The sequence below is a fragment of the Excalfactoria chinensis genome, chromosome 21 (assembly GCF_039878825.1).
Source record: "Excalfactoria chinensis isolate bCotChi1 chromosome 21, bCotChi1.hap2, whole genome shotgun sequence".
In the NCBI taxonomy this organism is placed as follows: domain Eukaryota; kingdom Metazoa; phylum Chordata; class Aves; order Galliformes; family Phasianidae; genus Excalfactoria; species Excalfactoria chinensis.
This window is the reverse complement of record NC_092845.1, coordinates 744835-770099: the sequence shown is the minus strand read 5'-3', so window position 1 is coordinate 770099 and position 25265 is coordinate 744835. Positions and strand designations below refer to the sequence as shown.

The following is a 25265-nucleotide window of genomic DNA, read 5'->3' as shown; positions in this document are numbered from 1 at the left end:
ACAGCATTTCAGTAATGCTTGGAAAGTCAGACCGATCTGGTTTGACTGAGATGAATCAGAAAGACAAGTATATGTCAGTTTCAAAGCAATTGATGTATGCAATATCCTAAAGGGGTCAGTAGCTCTGCTGCAAAATGTTCTGGGTTCCACATTTGGAAGATATTGAAAGCACTATTTGAGATCCACTCCCGTGCTGGGAATCAAACCTTTTTTAAACCTAACCAAAGGGGTGGCTTTCATTCACTTTTCTCTGCCCAGCGTTATTTGGTAAGATGTGAAAACATTCAGAAATGAAAACTAAGCCATTTATGTGGAAAGAAAAGCTTTCTTATGAAACATCTTGAAATTTAGGGACTTCTAATACTTTGAAAGTTAGGGAACATTAAGGATAGTAATGTATAAGAATATATTAAAGTATTGCATCAGCAGCTATACTTTCATCATCCTTGCAGGAAATGCTTTCTCGTGGTGTTTCAATTGCAAAGAGATCTATTAAGCACTACAGAGTGTTCAAAGCAGGAGCACTGCTGAGAATTTCAGCCGGTCTGATTCTCAAACACATAGGACTGTACTGGGACCTTTCTTCCGGGGAAGAACGCAGAAGAACGATCTCTCTCCTTGGCATCGATCTGCTTCTTTACAAAGAAAGTATACAGAAGAAATAACACCTAGAGGCAGCTCCCCTACCCTGCCTCCTTCCCTTCCCTACCCGTCCCGGGGGTCACACCGCCTTTTGCCTGCCCTCCACGTGAAACCCGACAGCTGTGCACAGAGCCGGGAGGTCGCAGGGGCAGCAGAGGAACCTTCGGGGTCCCGCGGGGCTCCTCTCCCCCCGAGGTTCCTCCGGGAGATCCCCGCCGGGCGCCCCGCCCCTGCCCCGCCCGGCGCCGCTGTCCGGCTCCCGGTGCTGAATCCGCCGCTCGCTCCGCAGCCCCGGGGCGGGAGAGCCGCCCGCCTGCCCTGCAGCCATCTCCTGGAGGAGCAAGTTTGCCCCTGGCAGGCAGAGCACGGAGGGAAGGGGACGGATCTCGCGGCCAGCCCAGGGAGCTGGAGTGGAAACAGGTTGTTTGCATCTCGGCGTGGGAGGAAGGGGCGGCTCTGGCTGCCAGCGAGCCCAATGCGGGCTCTGGGAACGGGGATGGAGCTGCCGCTTCTCCACCCAGTGATGTGCTGAAGGAAATGGACAGAGAATTTCTGCAGGAAGCTTTGCTCCCAGATCGTGTCTTCCCGGGAAGCCAAAGTGCTCCCCGAGCTTCTGAAGTTCCAGCAGTTGCTAGCTTGGCTTGGGGTTAACCACAGCAAGGTTCGTCTGCACGAGTCCCAGTTTGTTTTTTGCTTCCCTGCATACGCACGGTCAGGAAAAGTGCCCCCGAATACTGAAAAGTCTCTTTGGAAACCCGGGAGAGCTCAGAAGAAGCCACGGTGGAGAGTTGTGGTGTTTTGGATATATTTGGCACAAAGTACTGCCGCCTCTGCTCGAGAAATTCATATGGCTTGAAGGTAAGAGACAAATCTCGATGCTTTTCTGCAAGAAATACAAATGCTGTGAATATCCCAGTAATGGAGGAGAGAGACGAATAGATGGTGTATTCACCACTGCCTAGCAATGTAAATAAGGACTATGGAAAGAGAAAATATTTGTTGTTATACTGTCAGATCCCTTTTGAAATAGAGTAGGTGAAAGCAAGACTTGAAATTGAAAAACACAGACCATCTTGATTTTTTTTCTTTTGAAACACTTACTGCAAACCAATAAACAATGGTTTTAAATACTAGAGGTGCATGTAGAGATGCTAAGAAAATAGGCTTGGTTCTAGAAGTTTAATTCTTAACGTTGCTTTCACAGGCATAGAATGGAAATAAAGTGGCGGGGAAAGCTGTAGGAGGAGGATGTGTAGATAGAGTACAATGTAGGTACAATCAGTTTCCCCAAAGAATAAGATTGTTCAGTCAAACTGTTTTAGGAAAATTTTTTATCTCATGACACTGACTGTTTATTTTTTATTTACTTTTAATTTTATTATTATTATTATTATTTTTACATAAAGCAATGTAAAGCTTTATAACCTTATAACTCACTTCCCAGTACCAGCTGTGATGTTGAGCTATCGTTCCCAGTGAAGGACATCAGATTTGTTTCTATCTCCCTTCCCAGAACAGGCCCTGTAAGGCAAGCTTTCAGAAATCCTGCAAGGTTTATGATAACCTTTGTGGCATAAAAGAACTCTGAATTATTCCTGTTTCTGCCTTAATATTTCCCCATTGTCCTTCATCTGTAAGTTTCATCTGGCTTTTTGAAACCAGAGGAAACTAAGGAGTGAGGCAAGGGAAGCAGATGAGAGGGTTGTGTTGGGTCCAGTACAGCACTGAAGTATTTTTATTCAAAGCTGTTGACTGTAGGTGGTTTCTACACAGATCACACATCCTCACTGTCAAGTCCCTCTCAGCCTGACTTACCCACATGCAAAGCATGAAGCCATAGAGGTAACAGCATGTGGAGCATGAATCACTGTTCAACAAGTAGAACTTAAAGTCAAAAAAGAGGGGAAAAAAAGCATTGTTGTTTTGTAAGTAGCCAGCCAGAAAATCATGATATAAATGTTCAAATAGACTGCGCACAGTTCACTGCAAAATAGCATGGACTATATTTCTTACATGTACAGTGTCTCATTCAGTCGTTCCTCTTTAACCACAGAATGATCATAAAAGTTCATAAACATATCATAGAATCATAGAATCCTGTGGTTATGCTTTAGAAATTGCATAAAAGTCACTTGTTTGCAGCAATCTAGGGAAAATCCATTGCCAATAACTCCATCAAAGCTGTGAGAAGAACCCAACTAAAGAAGTGGAAATAGCACCGTCTGTAACTTTTGTGCATTTTTTCTCCATTTGTTGTTTTCAGTCTCCAGAAATTCTGCTACTTCAGAATCTATTCCCTGTGTCCCATTCCTCAGAGCAGAGTTGTAAAAGCACTTTCTATTGATCTCCAGTACTGCGTGGTTATCTTCTGCTTACACAAGCAGGGAATGTATGCCAGGCAAATCTGATGGAGTGAGAAAGAAAGTGAGAAATGCAGACTTTGGATCTTCTGTCTGAAATCATAAAACTGGGAGAAATGGTTGTGTATCAGCAGAATACATACTCATCTATGTAGATGTGAGTTTGGATCCTGCCTTTTCCCTAATGTTTCTAAAGTTAGCTATAGAGCCACAATTGTCTGATAATAAGGTGAGGTGTCACAGCATCTGCAGAGTAAGATTGCAAGTTTCAGACATCAGGGAGAGGACGTGAACTTCTGAAAGCCAGGTGAAGCTGGGCTGATGGTACAGGTTAAGTTGTAGCAAACACGGTCTGTATCAAGAAGCAAAGAACCTCCTTTTTCCTTTGCATTTTCCTTCTGTGCCACTTTCACACTGGTGAGAGGCTCAGTTGTGATGTCAGTTGGGTAAGAGGTCACATGTTGTCCTGCAGTCCCACCCTGACAGTGCTCCCCCGACGCAGCCCCATATTGCCATGCTGCCCACTGGGGTTACACCCATGTGAATCCATGGAACAACGGCAGTGTGGATATACGTGCACCTCTCATGAAGGAATCACAGCTTGGCATCCACTCTCTCTGCATGCACTGCATGCATGCAAAGCAGCAAGCACAAAGATTGCACTTCAGTCCTTCCCAGCTTTGCTGAAGTGTAAGGCACCTGCCTGGGAGAAATACTCAGCACTTCCCTTAATGGCACTTCATTGCAGTTTCAGTATATTCCTCCCTGTATGCTATTGGGGTTGCACACTCAGGCTGTTGCTACCATTAGCAAAGGCTCCAGGCACTGGTCAATGGACGGTGCAAGTTACAAACTTGCTGTTAAATGCAACTGGAAAAGAACAGCAGCATTTTGCAATCAGGTTGAAAGTGCTGAGCAATGGCACTGACAGTGAAGACCCGTGACACCACTGAGCAGAAAGGCCTAGCACACACATTATGATTCCCTATGCATTCTTCTTCTAAAATTCCACCTTAGCAGTGAAACACACACAAAAAACCACTCCTGCCCCCCCACCACATTCTGTGCTTGCTTAAAATTTGGAGTTCAGTTTTACCTTTTAAGAGCTCATAGTGCTGATATTTTGATGCATCTCAAAAGGACACAGTAAAACCTCTTGGGAAGTGTAATTACCCTGGATGCCCCTGTGTTCACTGCTGGGTTAAAAAAAATAGTTACAAGAAAATGCCATATTTTACATTCTGAATGGAACACTTCACTTCTATGGGGCAGCTGAATCCACTCTGTGTAACAGCCAAACTGCTCCATGTCTGTAAGAACCCTGAGGACTGATACAAACTGCCTTATCTGTGGGTATCCAGTGTGTTGTGTGGAATTATCTACCTGTGAAACTGAGGGAAGTATTTGGATAGGAAGAGAAATCAAGCTTCCCCCGGAAGAAAGTAGGGTTTCGTATTACTTGGAAATATTCGGACACTGCTATTTCCACTGTGTGACAGAAGCAGTGGAATGAAGTCCTACTGTGTTTCTACAAAGCATTTACTTGCTTGTCTTTAAGCCCCTTTTGCCAGGCTTGCCCTTTTTCTCATGCACTTCTTCATGTAAGTCACCATATTTTTGACAAACACCATGTACGAATTCTCTAATACAACAAGGAACTTTGAAAAGAACACCTATCCTCAAATCCACAAGCATCTGTGGATCTTCAGATATGAATAAGAAGGGTTTGACCCATGAACCTCGTGATCATCTCATAACAACTCTTCTTCAGTTTCACCCTGTGTGCAAAAATTTCCTCTGAACTCTCAGGGAATCTGGAAAGGAGCTTTCTGACATGGCCATAGCCAACGTCTCAAGGCTAAGAGATTTAGGATGTCCACACAACATGTAATTTAGCTGTAAAGCTTCTTGGCACAGTATGTCTGGATGCTAGATGTTCCTAAACATTGTTAACCTAGGTTTAAGGGGAGAGTCTTGCTAATCTGGGTTAGGCAGTCTCAAGTACAAGGGAAATGAATTCTCCAATGGGCAATAAATATACAGGAGGGACGCTTGCTCAGTGAATGCCTGAGATGCTAAATCTTGTATGATGAGAGGCAACTTGCAAAAATATCACACATGCTGCCCCTTTCTCATGCTCCTGCCCAGGCAATACGTTTCAGTTTCTGCTGGAGGAGCAGCGATGGACTAAAGGAAATCTGTCCGACTCTTCAAGGTTATTCTTATAAGGCTACAGGGAAAAATACAGTAGGCCGTGTCTTAAAGCATAATAAGGTTTGGAACTCAGGGGTAAAAGGTTTGCCAAGATTTGTTTGGGATCAAACGTTGCAGCATTCTACAGAGAAAAACGTGAAGCACGTAGATTTGCTTGGGCGAACTCTTCAGGAGCACACAACTGAGACCGATTAATTTGCAGCAGAATGTTGCTAACTAGATTCTTTGGGAAGGGGGAGGCAATTGTTTAAGTCCTGTCAGATGCATCATTCTTTGTGCTGTTACAAAACCAACCTATATTCAATCTAAAACGGTTGCTAATAAGTATTAACTCCCCTACCAATTGTTCCGCTTCAATCATGTTTTCTCTTGCTGTCCTTCATCTGGATATTTTTAGCATTATAATTTTTTAAAAGATGTGACTCTGTGTTCAACTGCTTCTTTGCTGTACATCCCTCCCAATTATCTTGGTGGGTATTTTTCTCTCAGCCCCCTGGAACGGGTTTATTTCTGGTTTACTCTTCCCCGTTGGTTTCCATGTGGTTATGTGGGAGGCTGCACATTCTTTATCAAAGCAGAGAGCCATGATTAGTCCATTCAGAAAATGTAAATGCAGCCTTATGTGTTCTGTAGCACTGGAGAAAGAGGGATAGACTGGAAGGAGCAATAAAAGCAGTCAATAATAGATCACAGTGCCGAGCCCTGTCGGTAGGCCTGGATGATCAGAGTGACGTCCACACTTCAAATTTCTAGAGGAGCTGAATAAACACATCAAACCTGTGTACTGCTGTCTGTGGAAGGCTAATCAGAGTGCAATCCAGTCCTGCTGAACTAAGTGAAATCCACGGTGGCTGTACAGCCCTTGCACTTACCATTCAGTTTGATTTTTATCTTCCTTTCCATGCGTGTTCCATTATTTATCCCAAATTTCAGATTCTGTAGCCTCAGCTGTTTCTGTCTGAGAGCTGAAAACACACTTATTAGTTGGTAAATACATGTATCTGATTTTACTCACTTTTCAGGTTGCCAACCGCTAGCGCTGTGGATGCATCAGCAAAATCAACACTATTGAGAACGCACTGCGCAATTTGTAGCTTTGTAGAGAAATGAACCCTTCACCAACACCACAGGTTTCTGAATCACATTCTCCTGAACACTAGAAATGAGGAAAGACATCAGAACAGTTAAATGTATTACCCAATAGATTACACCTTGCAAATTACTTGTCTGATCTGAGCAGTGGCCCCAAGCGCTATTTAGATTTCTCGTGCAGTTTGGAGTTTTAACAGATTAAGATTCTGCTTGGCACAGGCACTCTCCTGACCTCCTGTAACCTCCTTATCTGCATATTTCAAGCTTTCACGTATTTCTGAAATAGACTGGAGAAGTGTGATTATCTGTGGGACTGAAGGATCCCGAGGTTGGAGTTCAAACCTTGTTCTGTTTTCTCTGGCGACCGGTCCAGACAAACCAGTCCAGGAAGAGCCTTGTCTACATGCTTGGAAATCCAGCATCTCCCAACAGCAGAGAGAACAGGGTGCCCCCAACCAGCTCACTGTCCTTTAGCATCTACACACAGATGGAGAAGTCCAAATTTAGTTAGCCATGCTTGATAAGCCACAATTGAAAAGGTCTTATTAATTAAAAAATCATTAATAATATATATATATTTTTAAAAAGCCATCAATCTGATTAAATAGTAAGAACGGCCCTGATCCCAGTACATGAATCATTTATAATCTCTGTGGGGTTATGGATGCTTTAAAAATGTCTTTGTGATTGTACAGGAATACTTCAGCACACTATGATTGAGTGAATGCGTAAGCTCCTTATTTTCACCTTCTTAATGGCAATCTGATGCTAATAATTAGAGATTTTTAATTATCTGACTAACAGAAGAATCAAAAACTCAGCATCCAAATCTGCGTGTTAGCCAGAATTTCTGCATGTCTTTACTGTTAGCTTGTCCTGGCTGTACAACATGTATATCACATTGGTCGTAATCCATAAGTTGGGATTCCAGACCTCCTCCAGTGTAAATAAATAATAGGAGATTATTAAAACTGTTATTCCTTTCGGTATCCAAAGGGGCTGAAAAAAGGAAGGGGGTAGAGTCTTTAGAGGGATCTGCTGTGATAGAACAAGTGGAAATGGCTTCAAACCAAAAAGTGGGATTTAGACTGGAGATAAGGAAGAAGGTTTGGCACTGAGGGCGGTGAGGCACTGGCACAGGTTGCCCAGAGAGGCGGTGGTGCCCCGTCCCTGCACACAGCCAAGGTCAGGCTGGACGGGGCTGTGAGCACTGCTGGAGCTGTGGGTGTCCCTGTGCACTGCAGGGATGGCACCGGGCGGCCTTTCAGGTCCCTTCCAACTCAAACCATCCTGTGATTCTACAAAAACATTATAATTATTTTACAGCTTCATGCGAAGGTACAGCCAACCTTCCCTTGGGCTTCCCTTGGTGGTTCCACTTTAGAAAACTAAGATGAGCAGAGCAGTCTGTTCTTCGCTGTCAAGCAGCAGTAATGAAGGTTTTGGGATTTCCCAGGACAGCTCTGGGGTAACTGCTGCCCCAAATCACTATGTTGGTTCTGTAGAGTATTAAGAGCTTGGACTTGCCAAAAACTTAATGGCCAAATCTATTTCCAAGGGCAGATCCTTTTCCCACCAATTTTCTTGTTGGCTTTTTTTCCCCATTACAAGCACAATAATCTCTTTGCTATCACAGCTTCTTTAGCTGAAGAGTTCTGGGTTCAGTGCTTCTGACAGAGGTGAGTGCTTCTGGAAGAGAAATTTTGCCATTCCCTGTTCCACACTGCCAGTAAAGCCAAAATATTCTCTAAATACCCCTTCTAGAATAGAAACATATGTATTTCTTCTGGAAGGTGCTTCGCTAATGAAAAGAGAGCTCCACGCGATAACAATGTGCAATTATTCGTTATGTAGGAGGATGTTTGCCTACATATGATGTGTATTGCTTTGCAATTTCCTTTCCAAGTGTTATTTTTATTTATCTTGAGGGTTTTTATTTTTTCCTTTCCTTATTGTGAAAGAAGAATCAATTAGGAAATTACAGCAGTGACAGAAAACAATGAAAAGAAATAATGATAATAAAGTTAAAATCCCTTGGGTCCTCACACTGCAATTTGGTTAACTGCTGAATTTCTGATTCAGAAAGGCTCAGATCACAGAATCACCATATCAGAGAGTTTATAGGAGCAAGGAATAAGGAAATAAAAGGAACATTCAGGAAATACTGAAGTAAAGCAATGACTGGATGGGAGAACAGCTCAGTGATGGGTTGTTTCTCTCAGCACTCCACCCTAATAGCGTTACATTGAAGACGTTCCCGGGGCGTCTGGTGTGACAGCACATCGATCGCTAAGAACGCATCTCCTTTCCAAGTGATGAAGTCAAATCACAAGGACTTTCCTGTCCAACCAACCCCACACCTGAGTTAGGAACAAAACCATTGGTCTGGTGCTTGTACTTTGCAAAACTCCACAAGGAGGGTGCAGATGGCACCAGCACTGAGAGGCAGTGAAGGCAGGTCAGCACACATGGGCAAGGGAAATCACATTCACACCTTCCTGAGTCTTCTCTCAGCTTGTTTCTGTTTATTGGAACAATATTTAATGCTGAGAGGAAATTCGGTGTTATTTCAGCACTGTTGCACATCAGTTTGCAGAAAAAAACAAGACACAGATATGGTGGAAAACAGCAAATAAAACCTCTTTTGAATCTCATTGCAAGTTATTTCTTCAAAATGGGATGAGAAGACTGAGCTCTGATGGGAGGATGAAGGAAACTTTACAGGATGAGTGTTAGAGAGCATGCTCCTTTTTGCAGTGTTACACTGCATTTGTTTTAGGAAGGTGAGTGCCTGGCAGAGACTTTCCTTGCACTTCTCTGCTTGTTTCACCTCCAGCAGACAGGGAGCATCTGTTCAGCCCATGCACACCTTGCTTTTGGTCACCTCTGCCCCCTTATTTATATTGCTGATGAATAAAACTGTCACTGGAGGCAGTGCTGGCTCTGGATCTACTTTAACTTCTACAATTACTTTTACCAAGCACTCCATAATTAAAAACATTGGTGACTCCTTGCAATGTTTCACTGGAAAGAGTACCTGCTCCTTCTGTATGGGATGGAAATATTCATGACTATCTGGAGCCCCGTTAATGACTTTCTGGATTAAATGAACATGCAAATGATATGGAATCTGTAACTGGACAGGTCCAGATTACCCAGATTGTGCTCACCTGGAAAACAAGCATGCCCTGCACCATGGGGGCAAAGTCACTGCTTTCCCTCAACTCATGCCACCCACATGGGCTCCGAGATGGTTTATCTCTTCTTCCCATCCCAAGACATTGGCAGGACAGAGGCAGTCTCCCCTCACCACCTCTACAGGGCTTGGCAATGGGGCTGAGATCATGGGGTTCCTGCTGCTCTGGGACAGCGGTGAGGGACTGGGTGAGTCAAGCGGGGCAGCATGGCTGTCTCATGGGGATGTCTGATCATGTGTGACACTCCTTGTCATACTGCATCTCCCATCAGCTCAGCCAAAGGGCTGGGGGAGAGATGCCCAGCCCCTTCTGTGCCGCTTCCCTGCAGTGTGTGAACAGGAGGGGTTGTCCTCAGGTGACCCGGGGGGGGAAGAAGGGTGACAGCATGGTGTCACTGCAGTGCTGTCATGGGGACATGGCTGCAAATTCCCTCCTAACCTCTGCAGTGTGAAGGGCAGCAGGGAAAGGTCTGGCCAGGCTTTGCAGTCCTGGTGACTCCCTGCAGGCTGACTCTCTGTAAAGCTTTTGGTTTGGTTGGTGGATTGGTTTTGTTTGTTTGTTCAGAAAAATCATCTTGCTGGCACTTTCAGACAGGTTTGGCCTTTATATTGCATGTGGCTCTTTCTTATGTATATTCTCGAGACACACGGCATTTCTGATACCCAAGCTAAGGGCCAAATCCACCTGAAATAATGTCAAAACCTCCAGTGGGAATAAATCTGCCCAGCAGCAATAGAACTTCCAGGAATTCAAACCCCTGTGTCACAAGTAACAGCTAAAGGGATCTGCTGTGTAGTTAATCTATGCCCATGGGCCATATTACTGAGTTAGGAGGGGGACACAAGAATGCAGCAGCATTACAGCTGAACGTATATTACTGGAATAAGAGGTAAACAATTTCTGTGCTTATCTGGAAAGCTGGGTGGGGACGTTCAGACAAACACTTGCCATGATGCAGAGCAGGAATGACATGATCTCTCCGAGTCCTTCCCAGCACTGTGGCCATGACTGCTGCTTTGCAGAGCTCAGTTCCTCGATGCTGAGTGCCCACACTGTGGGAGGAGATGGAAAGAATACATCCTGGACTACATACGTGCTCTTGCACTTCCATTTTGCTTGCAAAGCTGACAAAGGTGGGTGCTGGAAGTCAGGATTTAGGCAGAACAGTGGAGCTGATTTGGGTCATGGATTAAATGATTAAAGATCATTAGGATTTGAAATTTGAGCAGTGCTGGCTGATCTGTACGGGGGAATACATGGAGCCACCCTGCCCCCCCAGGGGCTGCAGCCACCTCTGCTCCCCACTCACCACGAGACACAGAGCATCCACTAAAAGGGACTTTGTGGAAAATCTAAGTCTTGCACAGCTCAGGGCAAACTCTACCAAACCTGGGAGACAGAGAGGAAAGGGAGAAAGGGAAGAGGAAAAAGGGCAGCTTTGCTTTCCTTTGGAATTTACTTCTTTTGGCAAACATTTTTGCAAACAAGCTTAGTGATAGGAGTGGCAGTGAAAAGAGCAGCTGCTAAATGAATGTTAGATGGCATAAGTGGAAGGCAAATATTTGATATCCTCAACGTGAATTATTATTATTTACTTTTAATAAAGTATGGCTGAGGGCCTCAGTGCTGAGATGTCCTTGCGTTATGTGCTGCATCGATGCTGAGAACCTGACTGGAGGGAAACATTGTATATTCAACAGAGGAATTAACACAATCTATTTCTGCAATCAGATTAAGTTACACTCTTTAAATACCAAGTATCAAAACAAAGGGGGAACACTAATCAGACCAAACCAAAGCATTTTCTAAATCCTTCAACAGTTGCCACCTTTTTACCAGTACTGAAAAGTAAATCACAGATTCATAAAACTACTTAGGTTGGAGGGGAGCTCAAAGCCCACCCGGTGCCACCCCCGGCCATGGGCAGGGCTGCCCCCACCAGCTCAGGCTGCCCAGGGCCCCATCCCACCTGGCCTTGAGTGCCTGCAGGGATGGGGCACCCACAGCTCTCTGGGCAGTCTGTATAAATATTTTGCTTAAATGTTAACCACTTCTAGAGATAACTGCTGGGGATGGGAGGGAAGAGATTCGACCTCTTAATTTCCTGAGAAATAATACAATTAGCTCTACCAGTGATTAAAAAGTTATCTGCAGACATTGGTGGATGATCTCAAATACAAAACAAAATCTGAAAGATGGACTAGCAGCATCATAAGGCTGGGGGGCTGTTAGATTAGTCAGAAGCTCTGCTCAGGGAGATCTAGCATTAGTTTGCATATTAAGGAATTAGGTCTTTTGTACAAAACAGGATGTTAGGTCTACAGCAATGCAATAGTTCATAAGAAGGGATGTCTTTCTAGTCAAAAGACCTGCCTTTGATAGCAGCCATCTCCATGTGAGAGCACAGGAATGAAGTCACATACGAGGCTGACCTACTAATTCAGCCTTCACCATGGCCGTTACAAATTTATTTAGAACCTGCAGTGCAAAATATGGTTATTTAAACAATTTGCTTTTATGTGTGCCCAAAGAAGAAGGCTCTTTGATTTTAAGAGAGAATTTCCTCATCCTTAAATAATGAAAATAAGAGAGAAAGGGACAGACTCTGTAGTGGGTCTGTGTGATGGGAGAAGGGGAAATGGCTTCAGACTACAAGATTGAGACTGGAGATAAGGAAGAAGGTTTGGCACTGAGGGCGGTGAGGCACTGGCACAGGTTGCCCAGAGAGGCGGTGGTGCCCCGTCCCTGCACACAGCCAAGGTCAGGCTGGACGGGGCTGTGAGCACTGCTGGAGCTGTGGGTGTCCCTGTGCACTGCAGGGATGGCACCGGGCGGCCTCTGGGGGTCTTTGTCAACTCAAACCCTTCAGAGTTTCCATGGTCTGGCTGGGAGTCCAGGACTGAGAGCACACGCAGTCACAAACGGTGTGAAAAACAGTCCTTGCCTGCCCATCCTTTCCACCAGGCTGAACGCTGCTCAAGTGGGCTGCGTTTGGAGCAGCTCCAGCTTGCAAAATCCTTAATCTGCCAAATGCTGAACATGGTACAGCCTGCCCTGTACCCACGTCTATTCCAGGAGTGATAGGAATCAATGGCTCTGCACCAGCAGCCTACCAGGCAGGAGCCAGAGCTCTCATTACATGGGTAAAGGCGATGAGGTTGGTTTCTAGATGGAGATTATTGCTGGAGGAAGCTATTTATATGTCCTTCCAGTTTGGAAGGAAAACCAGTGGTCTGCAGCCTAAAGAGCCTTCCTGTCTTTCTTTCTGAGTACCTGCTAAGCCTCCTCTGAGCAGGGCTGGCAGCTCTAAGGGATGCTGGTTTGGTGGGGCCAATGCTGTGGGCTCGGAAACCTGACTGGGTTGGGAATAGTGCTGGGGGTTCCTCATCACTGAGGGAGAGGAGCTGGTGCTGCTGTGATTCTTCTATCTGAACTGCTGCTGGGTCAGTGGCTTAGGCACAGGGGTAGTGCAGAGCTCTGAGTGGTGCAGAGAAAATCTCATATAGAATAACAGAATAGAATATAGAATAATCTCATATTAGAATAACAGAGGACTTGAAGACCCTAGAGACCCCCACTCTAAAGAGGTCCCGTAGAGAAAGGGAGTGGAGGAAGCTTTTCCACAGCCTTTTACAAGGATTTGATGGTTAGATCTGTTACATCAGATAGATATGAAGGTTGTGCAATGCTGAAGTTAGAATTCAGTTCCAAAAAACCCAAATCTTTGCCTCTCATCTCTATATCTGGAGGTGCACAAGTAGCTAAACCTGCTGCTTGCATAATCTTATTGCTGGAGAGAGAACCACTAAGAAATTCAATGAGAGAATATCCAGAGAAGGGCAACAAAGCTGGTGAGGGGTCTGGAGCACAATGGGGTGTGATGGGGAGAGGCTGAGAGAGCTGGAATTGTTCAGGGTGGAGAAGGGGAGGCTCAGGGGAGACCTCATTGCTCTCTATGACTCCCTGACAGGAGGTTGTGGTGAGGTGGGTGTCCAGGCAACAGCAATAGGATGAGAGGGAATGGCCTCAAACTGCACCAGGGGAGACTTGGGTTGGATATTAGGAAAAATTTCTTGTCGATAAAAGTGGCCATGGCCTGGGGGGGTGGTGGGGTCACCGTCACTGGGGGTGTTTGTGAACCATGGAGATGTGGCAGTGAGGGACACGGTCAGCGGGCAACATTGGTGGTAGGTGGACAGTTGGACCGGGTGATCTTAGAGGGCTTTTCCAAGCTCAGTGATTGTAAGATGAGTAAATTCAAGGGATTTTTTGTCCACATGAACAGCAGCAGCAGCAAGTACTCTGGTTCTCAGCCAAGTCCAAATTCACAATATTTTCCTAATTCCTGGCCTCCTCCTCAGTCCCTGCAGACCCATGCCCTGCAGCTCCCCACTCCCTGTCTGCTGCTTTCCTTGCTCTCTAGGCCTGGAATTCGCCACACACATCAGCTCAGGGCTCATATGCAAGAAACAGCCCAACTGCTCCAGGAGCTGCTTCCCCTCACACAGAACTCCTGGACAGGGAAACATAGCAACTCCTCCTCCTCTTCCCCCACCTCCCTTCTCCAGCACAACACCATCTCCCTTAATTGTGGTGCCTGCGTTGCATTCTCTGTGGAGCCCAGTAAACAGCACCAGGAGACATCTGCAGGACAGAGAGGCTGTCAGTTTGACAGCTTTCCTGTGGCCCATCGATTCCACATCTTCTGAAGAGGATGACAATATTCAGGAAGGCACTGTAGTGTACAGACATCACTTAGACATTGATTTCTGGGAAACAGAAATGCCTTTGGAGCAGATCTGTCTCTGAACACCTTTCCCACACAGCCTTAGGCTGGTTTGGAGCTGCACAGTGTGGGGAGGAATCATTGGACGCAGGGCTGTGACCTTGCTGCTCCATCCTGCCCTTGACCGCTCGGTAAATCCGCAGCTGGATTAGCTCAGGCACGCTAACAATTCATGTGGGCTCCCAGCCGGAATTAAGGTGGCTTTGCTGCAGTTAATTCAGGATGGAATTTGTTCTGTTTCAGGGCTCTGCCCACACCTGCGTCCCACGGCCCTGTATGAGCAGCCCTGGCTCTGTGCTGCCCTGGCAGTGTTGTGCGGAGCTCTGACCCCATTCCCACAGGTGCCCATCCTCCCTCTCCTCTGCACTCATGATCCCGTCCCCCAACCCCCATCCATGCAGCTGTTTGGATAAAAGCACTGAAGACCCTTCCTTGCTCCGTCCTCTGCTGAGAAGCCATCAGCAGTGAAGGACCATGAAGCACTGTCCTGTTCTGGGTGGCATCAAGAGAATTTCCCAGTAGGACAGGGATGCTGATCCTCCCTTCCTGCTTGTGAACTAACGCCAGGCTTCCTGGTTCACACCTGAAATGAAAATACAGGAGAAGGATGATGGTGCAGTTGGGTTTGCAACCAAAATCAGTTTTATGCTTCCCCTCTTTTTTCCACCAGAGTAAAAGCTGAAACAGACCAAAGCCATTATACCGAGTTACAAGAAGCACAAGGTCAGCTTATTACTCTGCTCTGGAAAATAACCTTGCTGTTCATCAGTATGATGTGACTGTGGCTTGCACAAAATGGTCTTGGAAACACCTATGCAAGATGTGCTGAACACAACAGCACCGCAGTTCTGATGTGGGGCATCGCTGTGCCTGACAGGAACATGATCTGGTGTGGGAAGGGCAGTGGGAGAAGGAAACTGGGCTGACGTCGAGCAGTTCTGCTTCCCAAACCAGAGCCCAGCCTTTACCAAACCTCCTGGTGACCAAACACCTTTTCATGCCCATTCTTTTTCTGGGTTCTGGAACCCGACCCATGGCTTTGTAATTTTGTGTAGTTATCAAGTTGGAAATGAACTGCAGTCAGAGGTTGGGAGCTGGAGCAGCCAAGGGGCTGAACCTGCACGTACCAAACCATTCAACTCCTTTTATACTTTCCAGATACTTTTCTATCTTGCTGCTTCTTCCTTTCCCCCTCCCCCCCATCCTGCATTATATGCATGTTTCTGCCTTCTGTAGATAGCTTTGCATTATCAAAGGGCAACGGGAGAAAAGAAGAAATTGTCGCTGCATTTAGCATTGATTTTTCCCCCTTCACTCTGAGTCACATAAGCTAACATTTAATTAATTTCTGACACTTTGACAGTTTTTAAGAAGACATTTGTAGAGCTATCAAGTGCCGCTGATAGCACTGTCAGACAGACACTTTTTGAATTATCAGCTATTAAGGACCCATATGCAACAAATTTCCAGGGTTTATTATACAAATTGTTCTCTGAATGAAGAAAGCGCACAAAAGCTCAGTGAAACATAAGGAAACCATTGTTCCCAAGTGAATTTGATATTTGCAAATGTTTTGCTATTTTGATCACTTACGTGGCTCTATAAATCTAATTCGCTTTGTCTTTTAGTGAGGAAATTAAACGGCCTTTTTAAGGGTCTGTTGAGAACATGGCCGGATTTTCAAATCACGCTGGTCTTTATGGAGGTGAAGCTTGGCAAAAATGGAATGGGTGATCTCAGGAAGTGCTGAGAAGTGAAACAAGGTCCATTTCTAAACTGAAACTCCCAAACAAACAGTCAGAACTTCCAGCCGCCATTAAACAGCTCTCACCCTTATTCTTTGACTGTGCCTTGTGACATGCCCCCCTTTTCTTCATGTAATGATTGCAACGGATAGCCCAGACTGCAGAAATCTGGGGGAATTAACCCAAATGAACTTCCCAAATCCTTGCCCAGGTATCTGACTATCAGCTCAAGCATTGCTCTGGATGTCCGTAGCACTCCCATTCAGCAGCCATCTGCACATGGGAATTCAAGAGCAAGGCCGCGTGTGAATGGTCATTTTAGTTTTATTTTACATGTCAATATTTGTCTGTTTTTCCAACACCTTTGTGCAGGGTGGAGCTGGGACCTGGCAAGCTTACCTTCATGGATCCCCTAAACCTTTCCTGGTACAACAGTGACACTGGGGACAGGAACTGGAGCAAGCCGCTCAACGAGTCCAGTGCAGACCAGAAGCCTCAGTATAACTACTATGCTGTGCTGCTCACCCTCCTCATCTTTGTCATTGTGTTTGGCAATGTGCTGGTCTGCATGGCTGTGTCCAGGGAGAAAGCCCTGCAGACCACCACCAATTACCTGATCGTCAGCCTGGCGGTGGCGGATCTCCTGGTGGCCACTCTGGTCATGCCCTGGGTGGTCTATCTGGAGGTAGGTGGCCAGCTTTTCCTCCCAGTACTGAATGGTCCATGGTAAAGGAGTTCTGAGGGGGAAGGTTTAGTAAATTGGACATCAGCTATTTCCAGACCTCCAGAATTTCCCCAGAGGTGTTATTAGGGAGAATGTATCCTCAGAAAGAGTGGTCAGACATTGGATCAGGCCGCCCAGGGAAGTGGTGGAGTCACCATCACTGGAGGTGTTTGAAGAAAGGGTAGATGTAGTGTGGAGGGACATGGTCAGTGGGCAGTATTGGTGGTAGGTTGGACAAGATGATATTAGAGGTCTTTTCCAACCTTAATAATTCTAAGATTCTTTGTTTTAAGTTTTGTAATAGTTGAGTTATTCAATGAACAGACGTGATAGCAGATGACAGGTTCACTTGAAAACATGCTGCTTTTCAGAAGGCTGAATTACCACCCAATAGCACTGAAAATTTGGCCTATAAATCCAGGGATCAAGAGTGAAAGATGTCAAGTTTGTTTTCAAGACTGCACCAACAATCTGTACATTCCCAAGCACAGGAATGAGCCTAAAACAACACCATGGGGGTCACACTAAAACTGCACTGAGCAGTGATCAGAAACCTATTCCTGAAGGACTGCAGTAGTAAGAAGAGCAAACGGTTGTAGAAGTAGGTTGTAAATCCAGAGCTTTTATGTCACAATATATAAGAGAAACAGACTCCCAAGTGAGCTACTTGTCACATTACTGCCGTTAGCATGTCGCTTCGGTACAAAAGAGCTCTATGCTTCTGCAGCACAGAGCCATACTTGAGTGGCACATTGTTTTAAGAAAGCCAAATACTCCCAAAATACTGCTTACCCGGCAGCGAAGACTCTTGTAACAGTAAACAGCACAAAAGAATGAAATACGCCTCTAGGGGAAAGAGTGGAGCAGCAGAAGCTGTTCTTCCCCCTGTCCTTGGCTGGGATGGCTGCATTCCTCAAGCAGCCAAAAGCTGGGATGCTGGCGACGGACAGAGAAAGCATAAGACTGGAACTACACCAAATTTGCAATTCATTTTCAGGCATTTCATTAGGAGAGGAAATGATAAAACAGAGGCAAGCAGTGGAAGAAGCCATAATCAATCAGCTCGTTAAGTATTAATGCAAGGCAAAACAAACCCGCTGATGTGACATGGGCTGTCGAGAAGCCACAATACTAATTATCACTCCAGTTAATTATTGTTTGTGTGGCACTTTAAAAATGTAAAGCATTGTGCATGTGCTGAAGCATATTAACATGACCACAGGCTGGTTGTGGCTGTAGCTAATGCCCCTGGGATTAGTTACACTCATCTATTGTATTCCTGTCTGACAGCAGCTCCCATGCTGCGAGGAGCCCTGGCTCTCTTTGGGCCAGCTATGGGGATCACAGCCTTTTCCATACACTCAAACCCATGAGTGCAGGAACTTGATTTTGCACAGCCTTATATCTGGCTGGGAACCTTTGCCTTTGGGCAAACTCTAGTCAAAGTTACTGATGTGACTTTGTCTCTTAAGAGATTTTTTAATCACTGAGTATTCATCTGTCACTCAAGCTTCAATGCAGTCATTCTTTCTTTCTTCTTCATGCTGCCTATGGTTATGTATATCAGAGCAGAAATAACTGAAGAATAGCTATCTTATTCATTCTATTTTCAAATGCAGTAGGACTCTATTTTTATTAGAGGGAAATATACATTTTCTATCACATGCCAAATACAGTAGTCCTAATAATTGCTATTAAATTTAATTTTCAAAGTTCAATTTCAACAGCAAAATACAAGAGAAAAAGTCTACTGGCAGCTAGAAGCATTATCTCTCAGTCTTTTTATCACAACAAGTAACGTGTCAAAAGATTTTCACTCTGAATTAAATTCATTTTGTTCACAAAGATTAATACACATTAAATTTCTTCCCCAGTTTCATAAACAAAGGCACAAAAGGAAGGATCCTGCTTCCCCATTACTGATCTTTGCCAGGTGTAATTAAATTGTAAGCATGTCTAATAAGAGCTATAAGTACAACTAGTGTTGCTTGTGATATACAGTTGATGCCCATCCTGTCAGATGCCTCCATAGCATCTTGGGGACCTCCTGCACTGACTGCATTCTCTCTGCAGGTGGTTGGGGAGTGGAGGTTCAGTCGGATCCACTGTGATATCTTCGTCACCCTCGACGTCATGATGTGCACCGCCAGTATCCTGAACCTCTGTGCCATCAGCATTGACAGGTGAGGGCTCAGCGCCGACAAACCCAGGGCAGCACTTGCAGAATAACGTAGGTCTGTGCCCTCCTGCTGCAGGTACACAGCCGTAGCGATGCCAATGCTGTACAACACCCGCTACAGCTCCAAGCGCCGCGTCACCGTCATGATCGCCGTGGTCTGGGTGCTCTCGTTTGCCATCTCCAGCCCAATTCTGTTTGGCCTCAACAAGGCAGGTGAGTTGTGCCACCTGCAGCTGGCTGTTGGCATCTACCTGGCTCTGTGGGGTAGACTTCTCCTTTCACTCTGGGTGCCCTCTGATATAGGAGGGGAGGTTGGTATGGGTCCGACAGAAGGGTCAGTGAGCCCAAAACCTTTGTCTTCTAGATGAGAAGGAGTGCATCATTGCCAATCCTGCCTTCGTTGTGTATTCCTCCGTTGTCTCCTTCTACGTCCCCTTCATTGTCACCCTGCTGGTGTACGTGCAGATCTACATCGTGCTCCGCAAGCGCAGGAAGCGCGTCACCACCAAGCGCAGCAGCCACGGCCTGGACTCGGATACGCATGCACCGCTGAAGGTAAACTCTGTGGCTTCCTCCCTTCACTAAAAACACGAGGGACTCTTGCCTCCATTACTGCCTCTTCAGAGTAGTTCTCCATGTTAGCACCTTAGTCACATCGATTAATTTCTGCTACATGCCCTGTGCTTGTGTTTCCACATGCCTCCCCTACCAGCAACCCTTCCTAATTACTATCTGCTTGTGTAACCTATGAGCTGGTGCTTGCCCCTTAGGACAAATGCACTCATCCAGAAGACGTGAAGCTCTGCACAGTTATTGTGAAGTCCAATGGGAGTTTCCAAGTTAATAAGCGCAAAGTGGTGAGTGTTAAAGAGAAGTGGTAGTTTTTCAGAGCGTTCAGCTTTCCCCTTTTCTCTCTTCTCCAGACTCAAAATGAATTTATGCAGTGTGGGAGAAAAATAAGCTAAGAACAAAGGTTACCATTCAACCTCAAAATTTAAATATTCTTCCTGTTCCTTAGAGTGAAGCAGGGGGTTTAACACCACAGAGCTCGAGAAGCCAGACTAAGCTCACCTAAAGATCAGCTGTAAAAGCCATGACATTTTAACAGTTTCTGTCTCTTTGATTTTCTTCTCCTCTCTATTATTTACTTTAAGTCTTGGACTGCATTGGCTGCGTTGGGTTTTGCTTGTTGGTTTTGTTTTTATTTACACTGTTAAATCTGAAATCAAATATACGGGGAGTGGAAGTGGAGACAGTGTCCCTCCCATCTCTAAACCTCCTTGTGCAATGAAGGAGCAAGAGTCGTTTCCTGCAGTTCTTTCAAACCCATCTACCCAAATGTATTGTTACATGTAAACAACTTCTAGACTTTTCTCCAAGGCTCTCCTAAAAAGGCAGGGAGGGAGAAGAGGTGTTGATGGTTCTTCAGCATCATCCAGCTTCACTCTGTAAGAAACGTTCATTGCTCCTCCCTGTATATTTACCTGTCTTTATGGTGTGGACATTTGCTTCTCATCCAGGAGGCAGAAAGTCACATAGAGATGGAAATGGAGATGGTGTCCAGTACCAGTCCCCCTGAGAGAATGCTTGCCAAGCCAGCAGCACCAAGCAACCACCAGCTGGTTGTGCCCATTGTCTCTAGACGGTGCAGCGTGGACAGCCCTGGGAAAGTAGAGAAGAATGGACATGCCAAAGAAAATCTACACACGGCCAAGGTCTTTGAGATCCAGTCCATGCCTAATGGCAAGGTCAGGAGCACTCTTCTCAAGGCTATGAACAGAAGGAAACTCTCACAGCAGAAGGAGAAGAAAGCCACCCAGATGCTAGCCATCGTACTTGGTGAGAGCACACACTGGCTTTGCTTTGTGTTCCTCGAAACAGGCAGAAGCTACTCAGGGCTAGGTCCACAGTCTGAGTGTTTGACACAGACTGTTTTCCCAGGTCCCTAATGGAACAGTTCCACTCTGTATGTCAGAAATGTGTTTGTGTAAGCAGACAAGAGGCTTCCAGTAGGAAGGCTGTATTCCTCCAGCCTGGAATGCGGCATGGGGCTGTACAGAAGGCTCAGGAATCTGTCCAGCTGTCCAGTGTTTGCACTGCCAAAAGACGAGCAAGAAGGCTCATGTGCTTTCTAATACAGCTTTTAGCACAAGAGGCAGCATAGCTCAGTAAGAAACTGGAACCTCTGAAGGCCAGAGTTTTTGATGTAACCTGTCTATTTACAGCAGCACAGTATTTCTTTACCACTTGGTTACTCAGGATATAGACAGACATAGCAACAAACAGAAGGTTTAATGTTCTCCATCTCAGAATTTTTCCAGTTTTCAGCAATCAAGATCTGTCTCTTTCCTTTCCCCCCAGGTGTTTTCATCATCTGCTGGCTCCCGTTCTTCATCACTCACATCTTGAACATGCACTGCGATTGCAACATCCCCCCAGCAATGTACAGCGCCTTTACGTGGCTTGGATATGTCAACAGTGCTGTCAATCCAATTATTTACACCACCTTCAATATTGAATTTCGCAAGGCTTTCATGAAGATCCTCCACTGTTAAAAGTAAAAACATTAACCACACTTTTACGAATGAGAAGCAGAAACCAATGCCATTCATGCGCACAAACAGGCAGCCATGGAGAGGTCTTGAGCTCTTGTGCTGGGCATGAGGAGCGCAGTGCCACGGAGTGCCGTGCCCACACACCTCTTGGCAGGGAGATCATGAGGATCTTCATCCTGAGGTTCTCCCACCCCTTGGGGCAACCTGGATATCCATTCCAGGGGCACTTCTAAGAGCTACCCTCACACTGTGTTTGAAGTGGAAGCAAAAATCGAGACACACTCGCTTGATTCTTGCCTGTGGCCATCTAACCTTGAGTGCATTAAACACAGACACTCGCAGAGCCGCGTGCAGGCAGTGATGAGTCACTGCTGCTGGCTCACACATGGAGTCACCGATATGATTCTCACCAAAGACAAGAGCATCTTTTCTGCTTTGCAATAGGAGCCAGACAGAGCTTGCAGAAACTCCATACAATATCTTTGCCTTCACCTCCAGCTGACTTACCCAATATCAAACATCTGCAGCCCTGAGGGAAAACACACATACAAATTTAAGAGGTCCCCAAGTGGGTTAAGAAGGCACTGCCACCTACGGATCCAACCCCTGCAACAAGCAATGGGCAGAAGGAGGAGGGGGAGCATAATTCTCATGCAGGGCCACAACATCAGTGTAAATACGAGTAAATAGGATGAATTGAACAGAAGCCCAAGCCAAAAAATAAAAGGAGAGAAATTAAAGAAGTGATACCTTGTACTGCACAGTATGCACTCAGATCAAACAAGACGCCAACCATCACTGATCGCCAGCCAGCCCAGCAGCAATTTCTACCCACCAGCATTTCACCTCCAGACTCTCTCAAGAAGTAAAAGCCAGGTGAGGAGTGATAGCACGATGAATGTAGAGACATGGAGACTGTGCCAGGAGAGACTGCGCATCTGGGGCCACATCCATTTCAGATGTGAACTCTGACAGGACAAGTTAGGTCCAGTTCTTCCCACCTAACTTTAAGGCACCATAAAGCCAAGTATCACCTCAGATATGATTTACCTATGTTTCTCAACAGAGAGTGTGCAAAGTAACATTGTGCCTAATTTAAATTGACAGCAAAGGAGATCAAGACTGTGGATTTCGGAAAAAAAAGCCAGAATAAAAGCCCAAGAAAGTCCCTAGCTAGACCTGCTCTGTGTCCAGGTGGGACTCTGGATGGGTCCATCAGGATGTTTCCAGCATCTTTCACCCTCTATTGTGTTTCATAGTTTAAAACAAATGGAAATCCATAACAGCATAATGTCACCACGCTGACTTTGGCATTGCCAAATTCACTCTATGCTTATCATACTCAGTTCACAATATATTTTATAATATCTCTGTAAATAAAATACGGTAAATGAATAAAATGACATGGAAATAGGTCTGGCTAGAAACTCGTGTAGGCTCTGGAGAGCTTGATGATGACAATAGCCATATGCAGAGGCAGGCTCCCTCATTCCAATCATCTGCTATTTCCTAGAGAAGTTAAAGCAATCCAGAGAGCAATATAATCCCCTTTTTCTCTATGCAGTTTGTGGAATATCCACGCAGTTTCTGCTTTAGATCAGACAAAGACCGCTGCCACGCAGTGCTTCTTTTATTATCTGTTTTTCCTATTTGGTTAACAAAGTGTTTTCCCATGGGACGGGCTGCACAGGCTGTATGTGTTCCAGCTGTACATCAAGGAGAGACTGCGTCAGGCAGCTGCAATGCATGCTCTCAGTTGTCTTCTGAAACCAAGGCAGGAGTCCCACCTTGATCCGAAGCTTTCCCATCTAATCCTCTGTTCCTGGAAGAAGCTGATAACCAGTGTTATTAGTATTTTGCCCATGGGCTTTTATAACATTTGAACGTGGCTCTTCAAAGTCTGGTCACAGCTATAAATTTAAATTACAGATGCCTGAATGTGTAACTCAAGATGTCTCAGGCACAGAAAAGTTTCAAGCAGGTACGTGCACACAGTGGTGGGAATCAATTCAGACTGTTCTTAATTGAAAGATTCAATTGAATGAGTTGAATTGCATTGAACTGAATTGCATTGAATGAGGAAGAAAACACTGATAAGCCAATGCTTATTTTTCTATCACATTTACAAAGGCAGAAATGTGCCATTTGTGAATTGCCAGGTGAGGAGCTGAATCAAAACAGAAAATAATATGCATGTACACAAAAAAACACCAAAACAATTAAAGCATTTGCAAGTTGCCATAGTTGATATTTCCTCTGTACTAATGCCCGGTGTGGGACCCAAATGTGGGTAAAACCTCAACCTTGTGCCATAACTTTACCTTCTGTTCAGTGTTAACTCAGGATGGGACAAAACCACCACCTGACCTTGCTTTCTGAATACAGCTCAACACACCCAAATTCGAATCCATCTAGTGATGAGCAGCTCTTCCAAAACATCATCAGGAGAAAGAAGTTCTCAGAAGGAGCCTGTTTTCTTCATAAATTTGCTAATTAGGATAAAGAAGGATGGGTATATTTTCATAGAGAAGGTATATTTTCATAGAGAAGTCTTCTTTGAAAAGAATTACCTGCAGCCCACCACCATGGGGAGACCTCATTGCAGCCTTCCAGTACTTGGAGTTTACAAGCAGGAGAGAAATGACTTTTTACATGGGCTGATAGTGACAGCATGTGGGACTTAAAAGAGGAGAGATTTAGCTTGCATTAGGAAGCAATCCTTTCCTTAGAGGGCAATGAGGTGCTGGCACTGCTGCCCAGAGAGCTGTGGGTGCCCCATCCCTGCAGGTGGATGGGGCCCTGGGCAGCCTGAGTTGGTGGGGGCAGCCCTGCCCATGGTCAGGGGTGGCAGTGGGTGGGCTTTGAGGTCCCCTCCAACCTGGGCATTTCTGTTATGACCATTAATCTCAATGAGGTTTTAAGCCACCTGCTCCTAACTCAGAAGTGTTTGGGAATATCTGTATCCCTGCTGTCCTTGGGAAAGCAGCAATGTCATGTCTGCTCATCTCTGCAGCAGGTTTGCCTTTCCCAATAGCACTCACTCTTAGAGAACAAGCTATAGCACTTTCTGTCTATGAACTGAGCTTCCACAGCTCTGTGAGGAGACGAGAGCTCGTCACCTGTGGCTTTACACAGAATGAACAATTGCCAAGGGCAAGGGCAGCCTGTACTGGCACAGCACCTGGCATGGTGACATCCAGCCCTGGGCTGGGCAGCCCCTCACAGTGATAAGGCGGCTACAGTGCATGAGGCACTGAGGTGTCCTGCCGCAGACCTGGGCACAATATTGAACACAATATGAGAAGGGTTTCTTTCTCTGCTGCAAGGTGAATTCTGCTCAAAAACACTTGTTACAACCCTTCGCTGCAGTCCCTGTTTTGTGATTCGGTATTTGTGTTTGAAGCTTTAGTTTTGCTTATGGAGTCTTCCTATTCCTGCGTGTCCTCCATGGCTCAAGGCTCCATGCTGCAGTGTAGCAAAGCAGCTGGGGGACCTCTTGCCTGCACTGATGCTTCCCTGCTTGCTCCCGCTGCAGCTGTGGGTCTGTTGATCCTCCTGATCAGCTTGTTGAATCTTGCTGAAAGAAAAAGGAGAGCAGAAAAACAAAACAAAACAAAACAAAACAAAAAGCCACTACCTCTGTGGTGAACAACTCCAGTGAAAATACGGCTCCTGGAGAGTCAGGAATGTACATTACCCATCACCAGTACGTGTGAAGGCAACAAATGTTTTCATCCAGCACTGTAATTAAAGAGAGACTTGCACAAGCTA

The 25265-nt window shown here is 45.5% G+C and overlaps 1 protein-coding gene across 2 annotated transcripts; it reads left to right on the top strand.

Annotated features, from left to right (window-relative positions):
* Positions 1 to 886: 886 nt before the first annotated feature.
* Positions 887 to 25265, top strand: DRD2 (dopamine receptor D2). 2 transcript variants are annotated; one of them, XM_072355058.1, is made up of 8 exons: positions 887 to 1500; positions 16409 to 16721; positions 18834 to 18943; positions 19016 to 19152; positions 19304 to 19494; positions 19710 to 19796; positions 20460 to 20778; positions 21301 to 25265. In XM_072355058.1, exons 2-8 carry the CDS (start codon positions 16440 to 16442, stop codon positions 21492 to 21494), a joined length of 1320 nt encoding a protein of 439 aa, XP_072211159.1. In that variant the 5' UTR covers positions 887 to 1500; positions 16409 to 16439; the 3' UTR covers positions 21495 to 25265. The 2 variants fall into 2 exon arrangements, with proteins under 2 accessions (XP_072211159.1, XP_072211161.1); XM_072355060.1 differs by lacking the exon at positions 19710 to 19796 and having other exon boundaries at positions 904 to 1500; positions 21301 to 23727.

Excerpts from the sequence above, each read along its gene's own strand:
- DRD2 (XM_072355058.1), top strand. The coding sequence starts at position 16,440 with ATGGATCCCCTAAACCTTTCCTGGTACAACAGTGACACTGGGGACAGG. Across the intron at positions 16,722-18,833 it reads CCTGGGTGGTCTATCTGGAG|GTGGTTGGGGAGTGGAGGTT; the intron begins GTAGGTGGCCAG and ends TTCTCTCTGCAG. Across the intron at positions 20,779-21,300 it reads GATGCTAGCCATCGTACTTG|GTGTTTTCATCATCTGCTGG; the intron begins GTGAGAGCACAC and ends CTTTCCCCCCAG.